Raw genomic sequence first — 22,126 nt, 5'->3', positions numbered from 1 at the left:
AGTGATTGGGTGTCCTTTGTGCCAACCTACTTGAGTACCTGTCTCCCAGGGACTTACCCTGATAGTGATGCACAGCAGGGAAGGAGGAGGACGAAGGAAGGTGAGCCGAAGGAGGGGGAGCACAGCCCAAGGGAACCCCCCAGGGAAATGCCCTGGGAGGACAAGGAGCCAGCCAGAGGGGGTAAAGCTCCTGGGCCATCCCTAACCATTGGGCGGGGCAGGAGCTAGTAAGTAGTACCTAATATTTGAAAAGTGAACTTCTGTCCAAGTGAAAAGTCTGATCAAATATCCTCCTGTACATTCAGAAAAAAAAATACTTCATTACTAAATTTATCTTTAGTCAGAAGCATGTTTCCCATCAAGATTTATGAGTTAAAATGGCTCTGCTTTGTTTAGCCCACAACATGTTAGATATTCAGGTATTCATCATCAGGTATTAAATAATGCAGTACCTGATTTTCTGGGTATAATGTGTATTAGAGCCCTGGTGCCTTTTTTTTTTTTTTTTACCAAGCAGAATCTAATCTCCTTTGCTGTGTTGCTTGAGAAGCACTTTTATTTCTTTTTATTTTGAGCCCCACATGCATGTGGTGCTGGGTACCTCCCAAGAGAGCATGACCCAAGCCAGTAGTGTGCCTTGAAGCAGGACTGATGGCAAGAGGTCTCAGATACTCCAGGCCTTCTTTGGTTCAGGCTACAGGCAACTATAAAAAGATCCTGCCTTCAGCTGCAGCCCAAATTCCAGGAACCCATCTTCTTCTTTGTCTCTCACCCATAGCTTCTCTCCTCTCCCCTCCTTCCTGGCTCCTGCTGGACTCTAGCCCCAGTTCTCCCTGGGAAACCCCTAACATGTGTTGGCCTTTCTTTGGAATCCTGGGGGGGGGGGAAGATACAAGTGAATTTTTAGTAGAGAAACTGTAAGTAGGGAAAGAGCTAAGCACATATCACCCAATTCTCTGCTCCAAATCCCTATTCCTAAACGTTTTAAAAATATTAATTAGACTCTGAGATGTGAAATTATGCATAAAATATAATTAGGACTCCAGTAGTCCTGCACAGACTGCAGCATCAGAAGTCTCCACAATATTTGCTGGACAATGAACACAAATTGAAATCAAACTTCTATTGTGTCACACATTTGGGGGCATTGATTGACATTTGCAGATTGTGAAAGATTCTACTGTGCTCTGAAAACATCTCTGGTGTTCCCTTCAGGGAAGTTGTTCCAATGCTCAAGTCCTTATTGGGAGAAATGAAGAAGCAGATTCATGACCAACTGGAACGAACACGTTCTACCATCTCCTCAGCCAAAAGCAATGTGATTCTTGTTCATGGGGGTTTACGCTCTATGGAGGGTTTGCGCAAGATTCTGTCCAAAAGTGAACGTGATGAAATGAAACCAACAGAGAGGGTCTGGATCATAACAGCTCACTGGGATTTCTCTTCCGTATTCCATCTGGATCTGTTCACACCACAGTCCTTCAATGGCACTTTGTCCTTTTCACTGCACAGAAATGACGTGGAAGGATACCAGGGGATCATTGAGAAAATAAATCTTAACAAATTTAATCTTTATCACTTCTGACTCTTCTGGTCTACTGTATGTCAGTGTTTTGTGCCTTCAGTTGGTCTACATATACCAGGAGCAGAAGATTGCACTGGGGAGTAGAAATTGAGCAGCCTGCCCAAGTCCATCTTTGAAATGAAAATGTCTGGGCAGAGCTATGGTATCTACAATGCTGTTTCTGCTGTAGTGCATGCTCTCCATGCCATTGAGTCATCAAAGTCCAAACAGAAACTGAAGGGGGATGGAGGCACATGGGATCTTCGGAATGTCCAGCGGTGGCAGGTAGGGTGGATTCTCTTGGCAATTGCAACTGTCTGGGAGAATTGATGTTGTCACCAGGTATGTTATGAATAGCAGCCTCCATGTATGCTGCTCCTTTCACAGGTTGCAAAAATGGGGGGTTATTTGGAATCGTTACTGAGACCTGCAAAACTACCACACCTTTTTGGGGACAGCAAACAAATTCTTCTTGATTCACTGCTGATCTGACCATTGACTGGTTCCTGTTGGCAACCACATTCTGACCTCTAATCTACCTATGTTGTGAAATATCTTCAGGCCCCAGTACAGTCAAGGTTAAAAAAGGGGGGGGGCTATAGGTGCTGGTCAGTAGGAAAAGAAACAGTTCCACTGTCGGGATTGGACTAGTTGACCAATCAGGCCCCTTCCAACTCTATGATTCTATAAAATTGCTGCTGTCGGCGCAACTGTTGGCAGACATTTTGGGAGCACTGCCACAAGAGGGAACAGTGCTCCCCATCTGATGACAAACCTGCCAGCAGCAGGGGCAGGGAGGAAGCAAAATGGGGCATGGAAGGGGAGGAATGAGATGCGAGAAGGCTCCAGGATGGGGAGAAAGGATAGGACTGGGTCCAAATGCTTTATTCAAGGGGCAGGTGGGGCTTGTTCACCTTCGGTTTTGTGCTGCCACCATTTATTATTGTTTTAAGAAGATTGCATGTTGAGCTGTAATTTGGAGAGTTTTGGGGGAGTGGACCTGTGGGTTTCATCAAGAGTATCCTGCATTTCCCCCTTAGTTCAATCACTAAATATATTCAACATTCAACAGAGAAAACTAAGGGCCCAATCCTATCCAACTTTCCAGCTCCGGTGTAGCCACAATGCAGCCCCGTGGTAAGGGAATAAATGTTCCCAAACCTTGAGAAGACCCCAGTGATTATCCCTCCACCACAGGATGCAGCACACACCCCACTGACACAACAGCACCAGCCCTGGAAAATGGGATAGGATTCGGCCCTAAAACAGCACAGGAAATATAGTAAATATTAGAACCCATCAGACATGAAGAGCCTGGGAGATTAGAAACAGCTTCACCTGCAACCAGAAAGCATATTTGAAGACGTGAGAGGCGTATAGGAAAGAACATTGTTTAAATGGGACTCCTCTCCCTGCATCCCTGTCACCCTGCTCACCTTGGACTGAAGGAGTGCCCAGCAGGTGCCATCCCTTGATGAGTGCAGCGAATAAGGGCTGAACCCTATCCAATTTTCCAGTGTGGGTGCTGCTGTGCCTATGGGATATGCACTGCTTCCTGTGTAGGGGAGGCAGTCTTGGAGGCCTCCTGAAGGTAGAGGAACATTTGTTCCCTTACCTTGGGGCTGCATTGTGGCTGCCCCAGTGCTGGAAAGTTGGACAGGACTGGGCTGCAAAACAGGCCAATGTGGAGAAGGGAACTCTTTCAAATGACCAGATTCAAAGATATGAGAAGCTTTTGATGGAAATCTCAGCTGCGGATTACATTTTTGCAGTTTCTTCTTCTTAGGATGACTGGAAGATACAAATAATTTATGTTGGTTTGAATTTATACATCATAGAAAAGTAAGAAAGAGGCTTTAAGCATTAGCTAGTCAGATATTTTCTAGAAAAAGTCAAATGTCAAAGAAATTGCATTCCAGCTTGTTCTTGATCATTGACCCGAGTTCATTTCTTTCTTCCTCTCCTCAAAGACAGCTTCACTCCTTTCTGAAAAACATTCACTTCAATAATAGTGCTGGGGATGAAATATTTTTTGATGAAAATATGGATTTTGCCACTCCGTTTGATATCATGAACACAGTCACTTATCCCAATAAGTCCTTTCATAGAATCTGCGTGGGAAAGATGGATCCCTGGGCTTCTGAAGGAAAAGAGTTCACTATCAACCAAAGTGCCATAGTGTGGAATCACAAGTTTAAGCAGGTGGGAAACACTAGCATGTTTCTAAAGTATACAATCCCCAGTTCAAAAAGAACAGAGAAAGGCTCTTGCCTTTTCTCCCTTCCCGTTCCCTTCTCTGATTTCAACTTTTCAGGGATGACTCTATGCCAAGAGGTTGAACAGTTGCCCTCATGCTAAGAGCAGTTGCATCAGGCCAATGCAGACTCCAGCAAGTCTCTGGATGGCCAGAGGCTCATTGGACACTGGGGGCTCCCTGAGGGCCAAATTGGGAGTCCCCAAAGGTCATAAGTGGCCCCTGGGCTGGGGTTTGGGCACCCCTGGTCTAGAGGGACCATGTATCTAGCACAACAATTTTCAACCCTTTTCATCTTATGGCACACTGACAATGCAGTGAAGTTGTCAAGGCATACTATCAGTTTTTTGAGAGTTGACAAGGCACCTCATGCGGCTGATGGGGGGCTTACATCCCCAATGGCCCCACAAATAAGTGACCCTCTCCCAAATTCCTGTGGCATACCTATGGACCGTTCATGACACGCTAATGTGCCATGTCACACTGGTTGAAAAATCACTGGTCTAGCAGATGGTATAAGTTCATATGGCTGGTGAGGCTGAACTTCAAATGGAAAACAGAGCAGAGAGTAAAAGATAAAACAAAATGTAAAATGTAGAAAGACAAATCAAAAGGCTAGTAAATCACAGAGAACATTGCTGTGAACATTGATTGCTCCATAGATATTCACTATGGATTAGTCATTAGTGTGTTCTTGTGTAAAATGGATGGGAACCTCACTTTGTGGAGCTGAGGAAAAGAAACAGATGATCTCCACTCTCAACCCCATCCCTTCTACTTACTGACAGATGCTTCCACAGTCCACATGTGTGGAGAGTTGCCTTCCTGGACACAGCAGGATTGTTCATCAGGGTGCTCAGGTGTGTTGCTATGACTGCGCTCAGTGCTCTGAAGATAGCATCTCGGTCCAGACAGGTAAGTAAAAGAATACAAAGGGACATCAACCCCTGTTGCCTCTATGCCCCTGATACTCCCCCTCCTCACCTGGTTTTGCCAGTAGCCACCCTCCCCACCCCCACCCGCACACCCGCTCCTATCCATCACCTCCCCCCACTGCGACCTTACTTGATTCTGCAGAGTCTGTTTGGCTGAGCTGCAGCACTGCTGCCTCTCTTGTTTCCGCACTGTCCAATGAACACTCGAGACAACAGATATGGGAGAAAGGGCCACTTTATTTCTCATTAGCAAGAGAAGCAGAGGCTGAGACCTGTAGCATCCGAGGCAGCGAAAGCCCCTGTGGTGCAGGGAGGGACCTCTGGGCGGTACCAGAAACCTCTGCACCCAGGCGGGCATGCACCCGACTCTGAGTCATGCCCCGCTGCTGGGCGGCGTGTCTCATCCATGTCTATCCCTTAAGGGGAAGGCAGCCAGGCTGCGGACTGCGCCACCTCGAACCGCTGAGCCTCTGAGGTGTGCCCGCAGTCCTGGCCAGGGCCCCGTCTACATCCTCGTGCCGCCAAGCCCCTGAGGACTGAAATAGGGTTCCGCCCTGCCTATGCCGCCTGAAGTTGCATGCCAAAAGTCCCATTCACGCCTCCTAACCTGCACCACCTGCCTTCTTAAAGTGACCAATGGCAGCTTGCAAACAGGAGGAGTGTAACCCCCTGGCCCGCAACAGTCTGGGGTAGGCGAAAAAACTGCCTGTCCTTCAGCCAATCTTGGCAGGCAGCAAAAAATTCCTGCCCGGCCCCAAACGGCGACCAGTTAAACTCAGACTGCCTCCAGGGCGGGCGGGCGGGCAGGTATTCTCACAGTGCTCACGTGCAAAAAAGGAAGAGGGCTGGGTCTCATGCCCTTTTAAAAGGTCTGCTGTAGCTGCCAGACCCAGCCCCTTTCTCCTCCCCCTTGGAGAGGGACTCTTGTGTCCTGGCCAGGACGAACAAACTCCGATCACCTTTTAATTGGGCGATCGGGAGGTCCGTGATGGCTCCCCCGCAAGATGCTGCCACTGCCCTGTGCTCGAATCCACACACACACACACACACACCCCACTCATGGGATCACTACAGAGCCTCGCACAACTCCAGGACTAACCAAGGAGGGCATCTGAGGTTTCCCCGCATGTTTGACCATGTCTGGAGTCTCAGTAAGGCTTCTGCGTGGTCCTGGAGGCATGCAGAGCTTTGCATCTGGCCATTAGCCCTTTTCAGTGAATGGTAGGTTGTCATGAATATGTTCAGTTCAGGCCTAGTAGCATTGCAAGGCCTGAACCAAGCTAAAACAGTAACACAGAAGTGGCTTGCCTTTCCTAGCTGCCAGGATTTACAAATCAATGGAAGGTGATTATGTAGCACCTAGGCAGCCAGAAAGACGCCCATCAAGGATGGAATGCACCTGCTGATCTCCAGGGGGGAGGGAAGAACTGAGAGGTGGAACTTCCAGCTCCACTTCTGGAGGACAGGGTCTTTGTTCCTGGTCTCTTGGTGAGAGAGGTGGTGGGTGCACATCCTGCCCCGACAGGACCATGTGGCCATAGGTAACTGGCCTGAGGATCTACTAAAGAAGCTGACCCAGGTGAGGGTTACAGAATAATAGAGTTAGCCAGTTAGCTTTGTTGTTTTCTGCTGATATGTTTCCTAGAAGTTTTTAAAGCCTCTAGCATTTGCTGCCTTTTGTAACTTTTGTAACCCTATATTTAATAAAGTAGAAAATCTTTTTACCATGTTGGTTCATTGTCTGTTGGGGACAAAGGTTCAGAATCCTGCCTAGCCGTTCAGCAAGCTACCAAAAATCCTCATTGTGGACTAGAAACTTGAGGACTGAGACTTTAAGTAAAGAAAGTGCTCAGTGCCTACAAGGGATATAGTTAAGCCTAGAGGGTCTCGGTTTCCCTGGACGGAGGCACTGGCTCTTACAGGGAGGTGGCAGTACTACTGAACAGGGATCTTGAGGGCTCTAGGGTTCAGAACCAACAACTCTGAGCACCCCAAACCCTGGGAGTGAGACCCAAGGGTACGACATAGGTCCACTACTGCTGGCTAAAAGCCACAGATGTAAATCCAAGCTGGTAATCTGTGGTCACTTCTTCCTCCTATTTCCACTGTTCTCATGCTAGTCTAAATCAAAACTGTTCAGAAACTTCAACTCAATAGCCATCATGCAGTGAGTTTGATCCCTGGCTGTATAGCCAACCTTCTTGAGTTTTGCAGAGAACTGAGCGTGTTGGAAATGGCAATTCTCAACCCTGTAATTCAGATAATTATACTTATCTAGCTCCAAAAGTCCCATGGCTAACCCGAGACCATAAACAGAATTCAAAACAGAAACAGATGAATCCATCCCTGGAGCTGATGAGGCACTCCATCTATGAAGGCTGGTTCCAAAGCAACCTGTCAGCTACCAGCTTCTTCAAGGTAAATAGGAGACAGGCAAGGAAGGATCAACCGAAAGTTTGAGACTCCAGGTGGGGAACTGGGTGCAGCAGTGTCTTGGTTTTAGGAGCCTCTTTCAAGACTGATTCTTGTGGCGATTGCGCAGTTGGTGTGTATCGCACAACAAATATCGACCGGTTTAGCTGTGGACAAGAACTGCGGGCAGATGGCATTGCTGTTGCTCCTTTTGCTGCCTCATGTTTTCTGCAAGCACCAGGACTACCAATGTGGCTGGAGGCCAAGGTCTCCAACTCCTATTGAGGCTTCTCCAGATAAAATACCGATTGCTGAATTTGTCTCTCTTTCCCTTAACCTTTGGGATGCGTTCCACTTTAGAACACGACCACTTTTCTCACAAAGTGGCATGTAAGTAGTTCCTCCGTGTGTGAAAATGGACATTCTCAATATTTCTGTGAATAGAAGGGGGAAAGTCTTCATTATCTTTGACCTCGTTATAATGGGGCCATTTAATGCCAATGAATCCAACTGCATTCCCCAATATAAACACTCCATTAATTGTAATATGAAAAAATATTGTCTGAACTATATCAACCAAGGCTCAGAGAATATACTGACAGCACAATCCTATGCATGTCTGCTTAGAAGTAAGTTCCATTGTGCTCAACTGGGTTTACTCCTAGGAAAGTGTGTATAGGATTGCAGCCTTATTGTGCACCGTACACTGGTCAAATTTCAGAGGAATCAGATGCGGAGCGTTTGAGATGCAGAAGTTTAAAAATGTGCATTGACTTTCAATATCATGCAGTGATGGCTAGATATGTAGTTTCTGGAAATGCTGAAGCCAGGGGTTCTCTGCTCTCGTTTTTGCTCAGTTTCAGACTTTGCTTCTTCCCTCCTCCTCTTCCCTCCTCCTGGCCTCCACTCCTCCCCAGTCTAGAGTCTTCTGCATTAGGGCTCCCGTTTCTCCAGTGCCATCCTTTGCAGAACTCGGGACCTTGGTGACCACTCCTTGGTAATAGCCCTCTTCCCCTCTCAAACTCCCCCAGTCTCTAGGGCAGGGGTGTCAAACATAAGGCCCAGGGGCTGGATGTGGCCCCTGGAAACTTTTTATCTGAACCTCAGGCTCTCAGCTTCTGAGGTGTTATCACTGAAAAGGCGGTCCACATGAAAATTGGGCTCTCCCAAATCTTGAGATATGATCAAGATTTGCGTACTTTCTCTTCTGTCATTTGCAGTTAATGAGTTTTTATATGAGAATAGGGTCTGATTTCTGACCATTAGTTGATTAACGATGTCACTTTCTGCTAAATGACATCACTTCCGGCCCTCAGCTAGAGCCTTGAATGCTAACTTCGGCCCTCTGTATGAAACGAGTTTGACACCCCTGCTCTCGGGTGCCTGCCCTCCTCTCTACATCAGGCCACGCCCATTGCCTTGTAGTGTTCATCTCTTTCTCCTTCCTGCTACCACTGCCCCACCTTCTCTTCCTCTGCCCTTCTTCTCATCCCCCCTCCTTCTTTTCCTTTGCTTCCCCAATGGTGTCTGACCTATTCTTGCCTCTTAGCCTCCACCTCATCCTTCTTTCCTTTCCAATGATGTACCAATGTTCTAAAGCAGGAGTGGCTGACCTGAGGCACATGTGCCGCTAGTGGCACGTGGACACTTTCCAAGTGGCACTCACAAAGTCGCCATGCATTTCTGAAAAACATGTAAATCATAACAAAGAAAGCATTGCAGCAGTTGAGGGTTTGCTTGCTTCCTCTGCAACTCCTTACACAGCATGCCCCCAGTTTCCAACACCATAATGGGTCCATTCAGGGCAGCCACGCCCACTCCTCTTGGTTTGCTCTAGTTGGAAAATGGGAGAAGGGGAGGAAAAGAATGACGGACAGGACAGAAAACCAATAGGGCGGATGCCAGTGAGTTGCATTCCGCCAACTGGTGGGTGACTTTCTTACCTGAGAAGGCCGGTATTGGTAGAGCACTGAAAAGGCAAGGGGTGGCTGTAGAAGGTGGCAGGGATGGAATGGGGTGGTGCCAATGAGAAGGTGGTGGTGCCAACCAGAGATGACCAACAAGATCAGCAAAACCCAGTTCGGCAAAGATCACATCTTCAGAAAAACCATCTGCAAAGAGATCCTGGCTAAGATGATCTCTAAGGATGAGAAGATGGGCAGGCAGAGGGAGGCTTCGCAGTGCAGAAGGGCAATGAACATACATTACATGCACCTTGGAACAAGTCCTGCTGGGCTGGACTCAGGGTTGATGCAGGCCACCTTTCTGGTCTCAGTCAGATGACTTTAGAAATCACCAAACAGCACTCCTAGCCTTCTGGCTTTGTACCTTCTGGCCCTGATAGATATACTGCCCTTAAATTTGGAGGCTCTAATAGCTCTAATCTGTCATGGTAATCGCTAAAAGTAACATTAAGGTGGAGTTGCACACTGAAGATTCTCTGCATAAAACATGGCATGGGTTATGCTGCGGGTTGGCCATCCCTGTTCTAAAGGATCAAAATACAAAAGACCTACTATGAGATATTAAGTACTACAAAACCTCAGTGCCTAGTAGCTATACCTTAGTTCAGAGATACTGTGCTTGTCTACACGTACAAGGTCTAATATTCAACGAGCATAATTCTTTACAGCTTAGTACCTCAGAACTTCCACCATGTCTCTGTTTTTTGGTTTGCCATAAGTGAGATCAACACAAATTCCAACCTTTTACCCAACAACTCACTGAGTTACACAATCTGCCTAAATGCTTTCAATGAAAAGGGATCCTGTGCTGGCACCATGGATGTTCTTTTCTCAGGATTTCAGAATCCCCTCAATTACAATTGTGGAATGAAAGTCCAGCTAAGGGCTATCATTGGAGGACTCACCACTTATAACGCCAGGCAGATGCCCCACATTGTCAATCTCTACAGGATACCACAGGTATGTGCCTTCATCTCTGTGTATATTTTCAAGCAATGGAAAAGTTAGGGAAGGCAAACATGCTGTATTTCTACGTATGTCTCACCCAGATTGATGGGCCAAAAGACTCTTTTGTGCTCTCTTTGCTTAGCATTGGCCATTCATGTTTCAATCAGGTTCTAATTACACTTTGCATGAGAATGTGTGCATACTGGGTATTAGAGTTAGGTTGCTTTCTAGTTAGAAAACCAGAAGCTAAGCTCTTCTGCTACCAGCAATGTGTCAACTGGTAGTGTTCATAACATGTGCCAGCCTTCATTTTGTTCACTGAGGGGAGGGGCAAAATTGGAGAAATTGGTAGTAAAGAAGCAATGGGCAGGGAAAACCCTTTAAAAATTTTAATTGGACTGTGACATGTGGCATTGTGCATAAGGTATAATTAGTACTCCAGTAATCCTGTGCAGACTACAGCATAAGAAGTCTCCACAACATTTGCTGGACAATGAAACACAAATTGAAATCAAACTTCTATTGTGTCACACATCAAGGGACACAATTGCTATTTGCAGATTGTGAATGGTTCTTAGCTCTGAAAATATCCCTTGCATTCCCTTCAGCTCAGTTACGGCTCCTTTGATCCGGCATTAAGTGACAAAACTCAGTTCCCCTCCTTATACCGGATGATCCCAAATGAAAAGGCTCAGTACGATGGGATTGTGCAGCTGCTTCGGCATTTCGGATGGACCTGGGTTGGCCTCATTGTCTCAGATGATGACAGCGGAGAGATTTTTGGGCGGATCCTCAAGTCCAGGCTCCTCCAGAGCCACATTTGCATTGCTTTTAGGGAAGTTGTTCCAACGCTCAAGTCCTTCTGGGGAGAAATGGAAAAGCAGATTCATGACCAACTGGAACGAACACGTTCTACCATCTCCTCAGCCAAAAGCAACGTGATTCTCGTTCATGGGGGGCTTCGTTCCATGGAGAGTTTACGCAAGATTCTATCAAAAAGTGAACATGATGAAATGAAACCAATAGAGAGGGTTTGGATCATAACAGCTCACTGGGATTTCTCTTCTGTATTCCATCTGGATCTATTCACACCACAATCTTTCAATGGCACTTTGTCCTTTGCACTCCACACAAATGAAATGGCAGGATATGCAGATTTTCTTGAGACATTATATCTTAAAGAATTTCATCAATTTCTGTTCCAGATTTTCTGGTCCAGTATGTTTTACTGTTCATTGCCTTTAGTTGGTCAATATATACCAGCAGGAAAACCCTGCACGGGGAGGGAAAAGATGAGCAGCCTCCCCAAGTCCATATTTGAAACAGGAGTGCCTGGTCATAGTTATGGCATCTACAATTCTGTTTATGCTCTGGCACATGCACTCCATGCCATAGATTCATCGAGGTCAAAACAGAAATTGATGGGAGATGGAGGTTCATGGGACTTCAGGGATGTTCAGCCGTGGCAGGTAGAGTGGATTCTCCTATTAATTCAGTTTAATAAGAAAGGTCATACAGGTCCAGCCTTGTTATACATGGATGTTTTATACACGGATTTGACTCAACACAAATGGCCACTGCAGATGAGAAGTAATGTGCTGATCCCTGGAGAAGGGGAAAAACGCATCCCTTTAAATTCAGTTTAAAAAACTGACCAGTCCTTTAACAATAGCCTCCTTAATAAGAGAGAGAGAGAGAGGGCAGCTGGCTGACAATCCATCAATCCTTCTCTCTCCAGAGGACCCCTCCCTTCCCCCTGAGCATGTGAAAGAAAGGTAATCACTTTGCATTTGTGAAGGGAGGGATTGAGTGAAGCACCTTTGGAAGCCCTTGCAGGACGAATGAGTGATGGATTGTCTTCTTAATTACTCTAATCTTACATCACAAAGGTCAGCAAGGCTGTTTTTAAATCACCAGAGCAAAGAAACTTGGTTTTTTGCTTTGATTTGCTATAGTGCATTTTTTACCTTCTATGTGAGTGCTTGGAACAGAACCCACGCAAATAATGAGGCTCAACCTGTAAGTGGCAAGAGTACCTTGCCCTACTACAAATATTACCAGCACCCTCTCTCTTTCCTGCTGGTTTCACATATGGCAAAAATGGAAGTGTTTTCTCAGTAATTTAACTAGCACTGGGAAAATCATCTTAGGTTTTGTGCAGTCCCCTTTCGGGCGCAGTCCTAACCAACTTTCCAGAACCAAGATAAGGGCGATGCAGCTCCGAGGTAAGGGAACAAGCATTCCCTTACCTTGAGGACACCTCCATGACTGCCCCCAACTGTAGCATATGCCCCACTAGCTCAGCCATGTCAGTGCTGGAAATTGGTTGGGATTTGGGCCTAAATTAGTTTTCTCTAATGAGTCATTTCTAAGAAGACTACAGGGTGGGCCATAATTTGGACAAATTTGGTCGGAGTTTGGGAGTGTGCTTATGAATGTCATCCAGGATGTGGTGCATTTCCCCCACAGTCCGATCACTGATTCTCAGGGCATTCTTATGCATGTCTACATTTACAGGAATGTTAGACTGAGTTCAGATGGGGTTACTTCCAGGCAAATGTGCCTCAAATGGCATCTAATAACTATAAACATTCCATCACTTTACAGTAGGTTTGTGATGGCTGCTGCCAGGGCCGAACACTTAAGACTAGTGCTGTGGCCCTGGGGATAGGGCCATTAACTTATGCGCGAATGTAACAAATCCAAGAGTTTCAGGGAAGTTGCACTAGGTTATGACCACTGAAAGCAGCTCATTCACATTTTTCTTACTTCCAAACCAGCTTCACTCCTTTCTGAAAAATGTTCACTTCAACAATAGTGTCGGGGAAGAAATATTCTTTGATGAAAACATGGATTTGGCAGCTCCATATGATATCATGAACACAGTCACATATCCCAATAAGTCCTTTCATAGAATCCGTGTTGGATGGATGGACCCCTGGGCTCCTGCAGGAAAAGAGTTCACCATCAGCAGAAGTGCCATAGTGTGGAATCACAAGTACAGCCAAGTGAGGATTTCTATTATCTTCCTGAATTGTAGAATCCACAGCAGAAAAAGATCAGAGGAAGGTTGTGCTCTGACCCAGAACCCTCCATTCTCAGTGCTATTTTTATTTCAGGCCCTGTTGCACCATGGTATTTTGAGTGTCACAGAGACTCCATCAATCCCTCTTAGAACCTCCGTGGGTAAATAGGTTGAACTCAACATGACAGAACACAGGAAGAAATGGCTGGTTTCAGGTTCTCAATGTGATGCTTTTCTACTTGTTGATAGATGCTTCCACAATCCACATGTGTTGACAGTTGTCCTCCTGGACAAAGCAGGATTGTTCGTCAGGGTGCCCAAGTGTGTTGCTATGACTGTGCTCAGTGCTCTGAAGATAGCATCTCGGTCCAAACAGGTAAGTAAAAGAGTACAAAGTGACATCAACTCTTGCTGCCTCCACGCCCCTGTTCCTCCCCCTCTTCACCCAGTTTTGCCACTAACCACCTCTCCCCACCCACCCTCCTATCCATCCCCTGCCCCCACAGCTACCTTACTAGGTTCTGCAGGGTCTGTTTGGCTGAGCTGCAGCACTGCTGCCTCATGACGCAGCGCTCATAAAAATGGCCACCAATGGAGTGCTGCCTGCTCTGTTGGCCGCTATTTTCCAAAAGTGGATGCACCTTCCACCATCGTAAGAGGCTTCACGTGACAGACCAATCCTGGTGATGAAAGGCTTGCTATAATCCATAGAGCATTATATGACAATATTTAAATAACGGTATGTGGAAATATAACTAAATAAAATCACAAACTGTATGCAAGTTCTCCTGTACTATATTTGCATGAATTTGCTTGTTATTTCCAGATGCAGAAGAATGCCACAAGTGCCCAGAAGATCACCACCCAAACAGGAAGCAGGATCAGTGCATCCCTAAAACTATAACTTACTTGTCGAGTCAAGAGCCTTTGGGAATTACATTGATTTCCTTGGCTCTCTTCTTTTCTGCAGTCACTGGAATAGTGATGTGGGTCTTCATTCAACACCACGATACTCCCATAGTCAAGGCCAACAACTGGAGCATCACCTGTGCCCTCCTCTGCTCTCTGCTGCTTTGCTTCCTCTGCTCCTTTCTGTTCATTGGCCAGCCTGGGAGGGTGACCTGCCTTCTCCGTCAAACCGTGTTTGGCATCATCTTCTCCATTGCTGTTTCCTGCGTGTTGGCCAAAACCCTCACTGTGGTGGTGGCCTTCATGGCCACCAAGCCAGGAAACAGGATGAGGAAATGGGTAGGGAAGAGGCTGGCAGTGTCAGTCATCGTACTCTCTTCTCTGACTCAGAGTGGCATCTGTGCAGTGTGGCTGACCACGTCTCCCCCCTTCCCAGAATCAGACATGCGTTCTCAGCCCACTCAGATCATAGTGCAATGCAACGAAGGTTCACCCACCATGTTCTACACTGTGCTTGGCTACATGGGCTTTCTGGCCATCATCAGCTTTGCCGTGGCTTTCTTTGCCAGAAAACTGCCAGATACTTTCAATGAAGCCAAGCTGATCACCTTCAGCATGCTGGTGTTTTGCAGTGTCTGGGTATCATTTATCCCAGCCTACTTGAGCACCAAGGGGAAATACATGGTGGCCGTGGAGATCTTCTCCATCTTGGCCTCCAGTGCTGGATTGCTGGGTTGCATCTTCATCCCTAAAGTCTACATTATTGTACTGAGGCCTGAATTGAATACCAGGGAACAGCTAGTAAGGAAAAAGGATTTTGCTACTTGACTGAACTTCTCTTTCTTCTTACTTGTCTCATTATTTTCCCCCTCACTTTTATGGTTTGTCTTTTAAAAAAATTGTTAAGTCCAACTACTTTGATGTTTGTAAAACACTTTGGAACATGCATGCATTTAATACATTAGAAAAGGTTCCTCATATGTCATTTTTTTGCCCAATTATTGTTCCAGCAGAGCCCTGCTCTTAACTTGATGAAAAAGAATGTGTATACACACACAAGCAGACACACACACACACACACACACACACACAGAGAGAGAGAGAGAGAGAGAGAGAGAGAGAGAGAGAGAGAGAGAGAGAGGTTGATTACCCCTTATCTGGAATTCCAAAATCCAGAATGTTCCAAAGTCTGAGTCTTTCACATGCTGACAGGACCTTGGTGGGAGTAGCACAAGACGTGCCGGGGCACAACCCAGCCAGGGAAGCCAGGCAGCACAGCACAAGTGGGAGGCTGCTACCAAGCAGAGGATCCTGGCCATGCTGCTGCAACCACTGGCATCCCATCCCTTTGCCACCAGGCTGCCTCCCTTTAGCCCTGTTTGGCTACAGTGCTCTTCAACCTGGTCAATGGACAGCCATTTCAGCCAATGGGAGTGAGCCTTCTGGGTGTGACAGGGCCAAACAGCTCCCATTGCCTTCAGTGGCATCTCCTTTCGTTCAGTTTCACGCAGGGTTTTTGTGATGCACAGGCAGCTCTTTCACACTGCTAAAATGACACTGGAAGAATCATGATCCTGATATAAAGTCCATCTTTCTTTCCATTAAACGTGATTTAGAAGAGAATTTCCATTAATAGATAATTTCAGTGTAAGTAAATTGTAATGAGTCTGGCATGTGTGTCTTGAATCAGTATTGCTGGGTAGGTACTAAAGGCCTGGGTGCCTCAAAAAAGCCCACTGCTGATCCTGGAGAGTGCCTTTGGGTGGTAATGGCAAGGGGACTTTAATGGGCCCAGCCGGGCAGGAGATGCTCCAGGGTGGGGAGCTTGCAAAGGGTCTCCTGAAATAAAGACAGGCAGCTGGTAGCTTCAAAATACAGTGACACAGAAATGTTTGCACTTCAACAGATTTGTTGGTCTTCAAGTGGTGTGTGTGTGTGTGTGTGTGTGTGTGTGTGTGTGTGTGTGTGTGTGTGTGTGTTATGAGATAGAGGCTGCAATCCTGTTGACACTTACCTAAGAGAAAGCCTTGTTGACTATAATGGGACTTACCTCTGAGCTTCCTCAACCCCCTTTTCTGCTGTTATTGAGAAAGCATTATTGGCATTTGATGGAATTAAGCATGGAGTCAAGATGGGATAGCTTAAAAGGGGAGAAAAGACAGAAGCTGGCTCTCTCCTCCAGCGTAAGATTCAGCACTGAAGTGGGAATTTATATGTGATAGGAAGTAATGTCCACTGCAGACCATGCTTGAAACTGATATATGCATTATTTAATAAATTGTGGCAGGTCCATGGCCTTATAATTCTAGTATGGTTTGCTTCACCTCATTACAGAGCATGAGCCCACTGTACTTTAAGCCATGAGTCAGACATGAGTCAATGCAATTCCTCTCATAGTTGCTTAGCATTCACTCCATGGTATAATTTTATGTGTGTATCAGTGCTCTCTGCTCCAATAGCAAGTTTTTGAAGGGTACATCTGCTGGAGTAGTGTTTTCTCTGAATGTAAGAAGAAATACACTGTTTAATAATGAAGGAATACATTTCTCGCTTTAAAAATATTCGTCTCCGACTAGCTGAGCTATGGTGCTTTTGAACCCATGTTGAGTGATAAAATTCAGTTCCCCCTTTTCACCCGGATGATTCCAAACGAAAGCCTTCAGTATGCTGGAATTGTTCAATTGCTTAATCATTTTGGATGGAATTGGATTGGCCTTTTCATACCAGATGACGACAATGGAGAAAATTTTCACGGAACACTGAGACTGAGTCTCCTCCAGAAAAATATTTGCTGCTGCACTGGTGCTCTGCACGCTTAGGATTGGGCCATCAATTTAGTGGGAAGAGACCTCACATCTTAAGTATCTACAAGATTCCACAGGTACTTGCAATCATCCATAGCTTCAGGACACACAGCCCACACTGTACCCAGTGCTGGGATTGAGCAGGCTGGAGGTTTCTTCAGTGTAAGAGAACGTTTGTGGCACTAGGTTTGCAACACCCAGCACCAGCTACTGCACTGGTGCTCTGCACGCTTAGGATTGGGCCGTCAGTTTAACGGGAGGATTCCACTGGGGTTGGAAGGCTCTTGCAAAGCAGGTATTTTCCTCTTGCATACCTCTATCTCTGTTTTAAATGAGCCATGAAAAGCAGGAAAACCACTGGCAGCAATGTGCACAGAAAAGGTTTTAGCAAGCACCCCTAACCCCTTCTTGTTGCTCTGCAACTAAATCTCACCTTTATAAACTGCTTTTGGGGGGAGGGAGGAAGTAATTGAGGTTCTGAGACTTTCATTTGCAGATAACTGAATTAGATCATTGGTAATCCTTTCCTGAGAACCATATCACAAAGCCCAGGCAGCCCAGTCCTAACCTGTGCTGGAGCAGGCAGGCCAACTGGCCTGTGCTGTATCCAGTGCAGGTGAGGAGGTGGCAGTGGTGCAACTTGGAGAAAACAAATATCTATCCCCTTACCCCATTTCATGCACCACCACCATTCTGATCTATGCCAGTGAAATCTGGCCAAGTTGATCACCTTCAGCATGTTGGTCTTTTGCAGTGTTTGGGTGTCCTTTGTCCCAGCATATCTGAGCACCAGGGGGAAATACATGGCGGCAGTGGAGATCTTCTCCATCTTGGCTTCTAGTGCTGGGCTACTAGGATGCATTTTTCTCCCCAAGTGTTATATTAATGTTCTGAGACCTAACCTAAATACCAGAGAGCACCTGGTAAGACACAAACATCTGCAGCACTAACTAATGTTCCCAGTTCATCACACACCTCCCCCCTCTCCGTCTCTATTTAATCCTACGGACAAGTTGTGTCTTCATCATAGTTGGAAAATAATCTAGTACGTCTCAAGTAATCACCAGTCTGATCAGTATTTTACACTGGCACCCCCGAAAGAAGCACACGAGACACAGGCTTGGAATGATTTAAACTTTATTAATAAACAACAAACCTGCAGCAGGGAGAAATTTTTCTGAAGTCCCCCAGCATGCTGCCATCTAATAGCTTTGGGAAAATGGCGCTGGCCATCTACCTCCCCCTGACCCCAATAGGGTGTCACATCCTGGCTCAAGGTGTCACTCAATCGAGGACTGAGTTATCCTATCACTGCCAATCCCAAAGGGTCAAGGCAGCCGGCCAGCACAGACCCACACCGGAAAACCTTGTGTAAGCCTTTGCTTGAATCAGCCAAGGGGCTCACCAGCCAGCCTCATCAACCTGGACAAATGTTGTCAGAGCGGTTCTGGCTTACCCCTTGGCTTTGCTAACCTCAGCATGTATGCCAGCCCCTGCTCCTGGCTACCCAGCCAGCACGCCACCTGCCACACAGGGGGGGGGGTAACCTAGCGCTTAAGCCCCGCCACCCCAAGTAAAAACCCAACAGGCTCCTCAGACCCTGCTGCAGGTGAAACAGAAAAATATCGGCCTCAGTCATAGATAGATGTACTCTGTGAAAACATGATCTCAGGGTGGAAGATGCGGTTCCACCTTGTCTGGACATAACCCACCTCAGGTATGCATAGATCTTGTGCCTGGAGATGTCAACTACAAGAGGGCTGACAGCCCCAAGGCAGACCCTTCTGGGGAGCATGTCTGACAAGATTATGACAATTCCTGATAGCCAGCTGTGAGTCAGAGCAAGATCTCTACAGACCAGTAGCCTGAAGGACAACGAGGTCCTCTGGCGCAGGTCATTCTCACTAAAGTGTATTAACAGTACCTGAGCGGGTGTCCTGGAATCCAGAAAGTTCACACAGCAAAGGGAGTAGCTGGCCCCAGAGCATACATCTCTTGGAAGCCCACTAGATCTCTGCCATGTTGCCCAAGTCGAGCTGGGTGCCAAATTCCAAGGCCGTTGCCCTCTTCCTTGCCCAAAACACAATGGAGTGTCCAATAAGAACATAATAATGATGCGGACACAGGTGGGGAACACTCAGCAGCAACCTGAAAATACAGAAAGGAGTGTAAGTAACCTGAATCTGTAACCTAAGACCTGTAACAGTACGCCTTAAGTGTCCATCACACTGAGCAAAAGAACTCGGAACTATCACACCAGTCCCTGACCAGGCCGCAGCCATGGCCCCCACATGGGACGCCCATCACACCGGGCACCCAAACACTCACTCAGTGGTACCTATCACACCAGGTACCGTTCATCCACAGGCCAGGCCAGCACATAGCCTATTGGCCTAGTACTTACTTAGGTAGAACTTAGAAGCGACCAACCTCCACTGGCCGATGCATTAATATCCACTGGTGAAAGACTAATACTGCTGCAACAGATGCTGCCCCAATTCTGAATGAATGCAGCCCACCCATGTAGGGTGCTGAATACCAACCAGCCACTGCAAGGCAAACACTGGTCAAAGAAGGCCTACTTCACTTGCAAATGTAGCCCATACAGTGTCCTGAATGCTTGCCAGCCACTGCCAGGTAACCAGGGGCCAATGAAGTCCTCTTTCACTCACAAAAACCTATTCCTACAAAGAGTGCTAAATGCCCACCAGCTACTTCCTGGAAACCATTGGCAACTAAAGGACATCACTTGTAAGTGTAGCCCCATATAAGGGAATGAAACTCTCTGGTTACCGCCAGGCAAACACGGACTAATGAAGACCTATTTTACTTGCAAATTCTGCTGCATCTAAGGTCCTGAATGCCCACCAGCCACTGCCTGCCAAACATTGGCCAGTAAATATTATTATTATTATTATTATTATTATTATTATTATTATTATTATTATTATTATTATTATTATTATTAATTTATACCCCGCCTTTTTGCCCAATGGGCACACAAGGCGGCTTACAACACTTTAAAAAAAATACATTAAAAACAATCATTAACAACAATTTACAATAATTAAAAAATCTAAAAACAAACAAACCCCATGGATTTTCATATAAAAGTAAGAACGCCAGCCAGCCTGTCAACAATTAAAAGCTTTTTGAAATAAAAAGGTCTTCAGTCCATGCCGAAACATTAGCAACGAGGGAGCAGTTCTCAGTTCTAAGGGGAGTGTATTCCACAGTTCGGGGGCCACCACCGAGAAGGCCCTCTTCCTGGCCGCCACCCCTCTCACATCTCTTAGTGGCGGCACAGTCAAAAGGGCCCCCCCCAGATGATCTAAGAGCATGGGCAGGATTGTAGGGAAGGAGGCGGTCCCTCAAATACCCCGGACCCGAGCCGTAAAGGGCTTTAAAAGTCAAAACTAGCACCTTGAATTGGGCCCAGAACAGAACAGGCAGCCAGTGTAGCCGCCGGAGCAATGGCTCGACAGAGTCAAACCGACATGCCCCAGCAACCACACGAGCAGCCACGTTCTGTACTAATTGTAATTTCCGGACCGTCTTCAAAGGCAGCCCCAAGTAGCGCGCATTGCAATAATCTAAACGAGATGTCACTAGGGCGTGGGTTACTGTGGCCAGATCTGCGCAGCTCAGGTACGGTCGCAGCTGGCGAATCAGCCGAAGCTGAGCAAAGGCTCCCCTGGCCACCACCGCCACCTGGGACTCCAGGAGCAGCTGTGGATCCAGGAGAATCCCCAAGCTGCGGACCTGCTCCTTCAGAGGGAGTGCAACCCCATTCAGAGCAGGCCGATAGTCCAGCACCCGAGCTGTGGATTTCTGAACCAAGAGCACCTCTGTTTTATCCGGATTTAATTTCAGCTTGTTCGCCCACATCCAGCCCCTAACCGCCTCCAGACAGTGATCCAGGACCCCAACCACCTCCTCAGAATAAGGGGGAAAGGAGAGATAAAGCTGGGTGTCATCAGCATACTGAAGGAAACCCACTCCAAACCCCTGGATGACCTCTCCCAGCGGCTTCATGTAGATGTTAAAAAGCATGGGGGATAAGATGGAACCCTGCGGCTCCCCAAACCTAAGAGGTCGGGGTGCCAAACAGGCATCCCCCAGCACCACCTTCTGGGATCTGTCAGCCAGGAAGGAGCGGAACCACTTCAAAACCGTGCCTCCAAGCCCGAACCCGGCCAGCCAGCCCAGAAGGACACCATGGTCGATGGTGTCAAAAGCCACCGAGAGGTCCAGCAGGACTAACAGGGTTGCACTCCCCCGTCCATCCCCTGGCGAAGGTCATCCACCAAGGCGACCAAGGCAGTCTCTGTCCCGAACCCCGGCCTGAAGCCAGAAATACCATTTTCACTTGCAAACATAGCCCCATATAGGGTGCTGAATGCTCGCCGGCTACTGCCAGGCAACTATATGCTAGTAAATGCCTACTTCGCTTACAAATATAGTCCCATATAGGGTGCTGAATACTTGCTGGTTATTGCCAGGCAACTATGGGCCAGTAAAGCCTACTTCACTTGCAAACATAGTCCCAAATAGGGTGCTGAAAGCTTGCTGGCTACTGCCTTGCAACCCTGGACCAATAAAGGCCTTCTTCATTTACAAATGTAGACCCACATAGGGTGCTGAATGCCCACCAGCTACTGCCAGGTAACAATTGGCCATGAAAGGGCCTACTTCCCTTGTAAATGTAGCCCCAGATAGGGTTCTGAATGCTTGCTGGCTGCTGCCAGGCAACTATGGGCCAGTAAAGGCTAATTTCACTTGTTAATGTAGTCCCATATACTGTGCTGAATGCTTGCTGGCTACTGCAATGAAAACATGGGCCAATGAAGTAATATTGAACCTACAAAGGAACTCCTATATAGGGTGCCAAATGTTTGCCAGCTATTGCCAGGTAACTATGGGCCAAATATAGCCTCAGATAGGGGGCTGAACTGTCATCAGCTACTGCCAGGCAATTATGGGCCAATGAGGGCCTGCTTCACCTACAAAGGTAGCCCCATACAGAGTGCTGAAAATAGAGTGCCACTACCAGGCAACCAGGGGCTATTGAAAGGTTGGACTAAACAACTTACAAATGTAGTCCAAAATAGGGTGCTGAATGCTTGCTGGTCACTGCCAGACAACCATGGGCCCATGAAGGCCTAATCTACTTGCTGGCAAAGCCTGTGGCATAGCTAACGATCGTGTAGCCTGGTGCCAAGCTCAAAATGTTGCCCCGGAAGTGAAGTCACAACCAGAAGTGACATCACGCCCAGGCTTCTTAAAAAGTGAAAATTGGGGGAAACCTGCC

General features: G+C 46.9%; 1 protein-coding gene across 1 annotated transcript; it reads left to right on the top strand.

The window, feature by feature from the left end:
• Positions 1–9,217: 9,217 nt before the first annotated feature.
• Positions 9,218–14,803, top strand: LOC136653899 (vomeronasal type-2 receptor 26-like; the record flags this gene model as incomplete). The annotated part of the gene is made up of 6 exons (XM_066630771.1): positions 9,218–9,323; positions 9,965–10,089; positions 10,686–11,108; positions 12,858–13,085; positions 13,352–13,478; positions 13,929–14,803. Coding segments are annotated over exons 1-6 (1,884 nt in total), but the record flags the coding sequence as incomplete, so codon positions are not given.
• Between the last annotated feature and the right edge of the window lie 7,323 nt (positions 14,804–22,126).

This window comes from Tiliqua scincoides, chromosome 5 (genome assembly GCF_035046505.1).
Source record: "Tiliqua scincoides isolate rTilSci1 chromosome 5, rTilSci1.hap2, whole genome shotgun sequence".
NCBI lineage: Eukaryota > Metazoa > Chordata > Lepidosauria > Squamata > Scincidae > Tiliqua > Tiliqua scincoides.
This window is presented reverse-complemented; position numbering and strand designations above follow the sequence as displayed.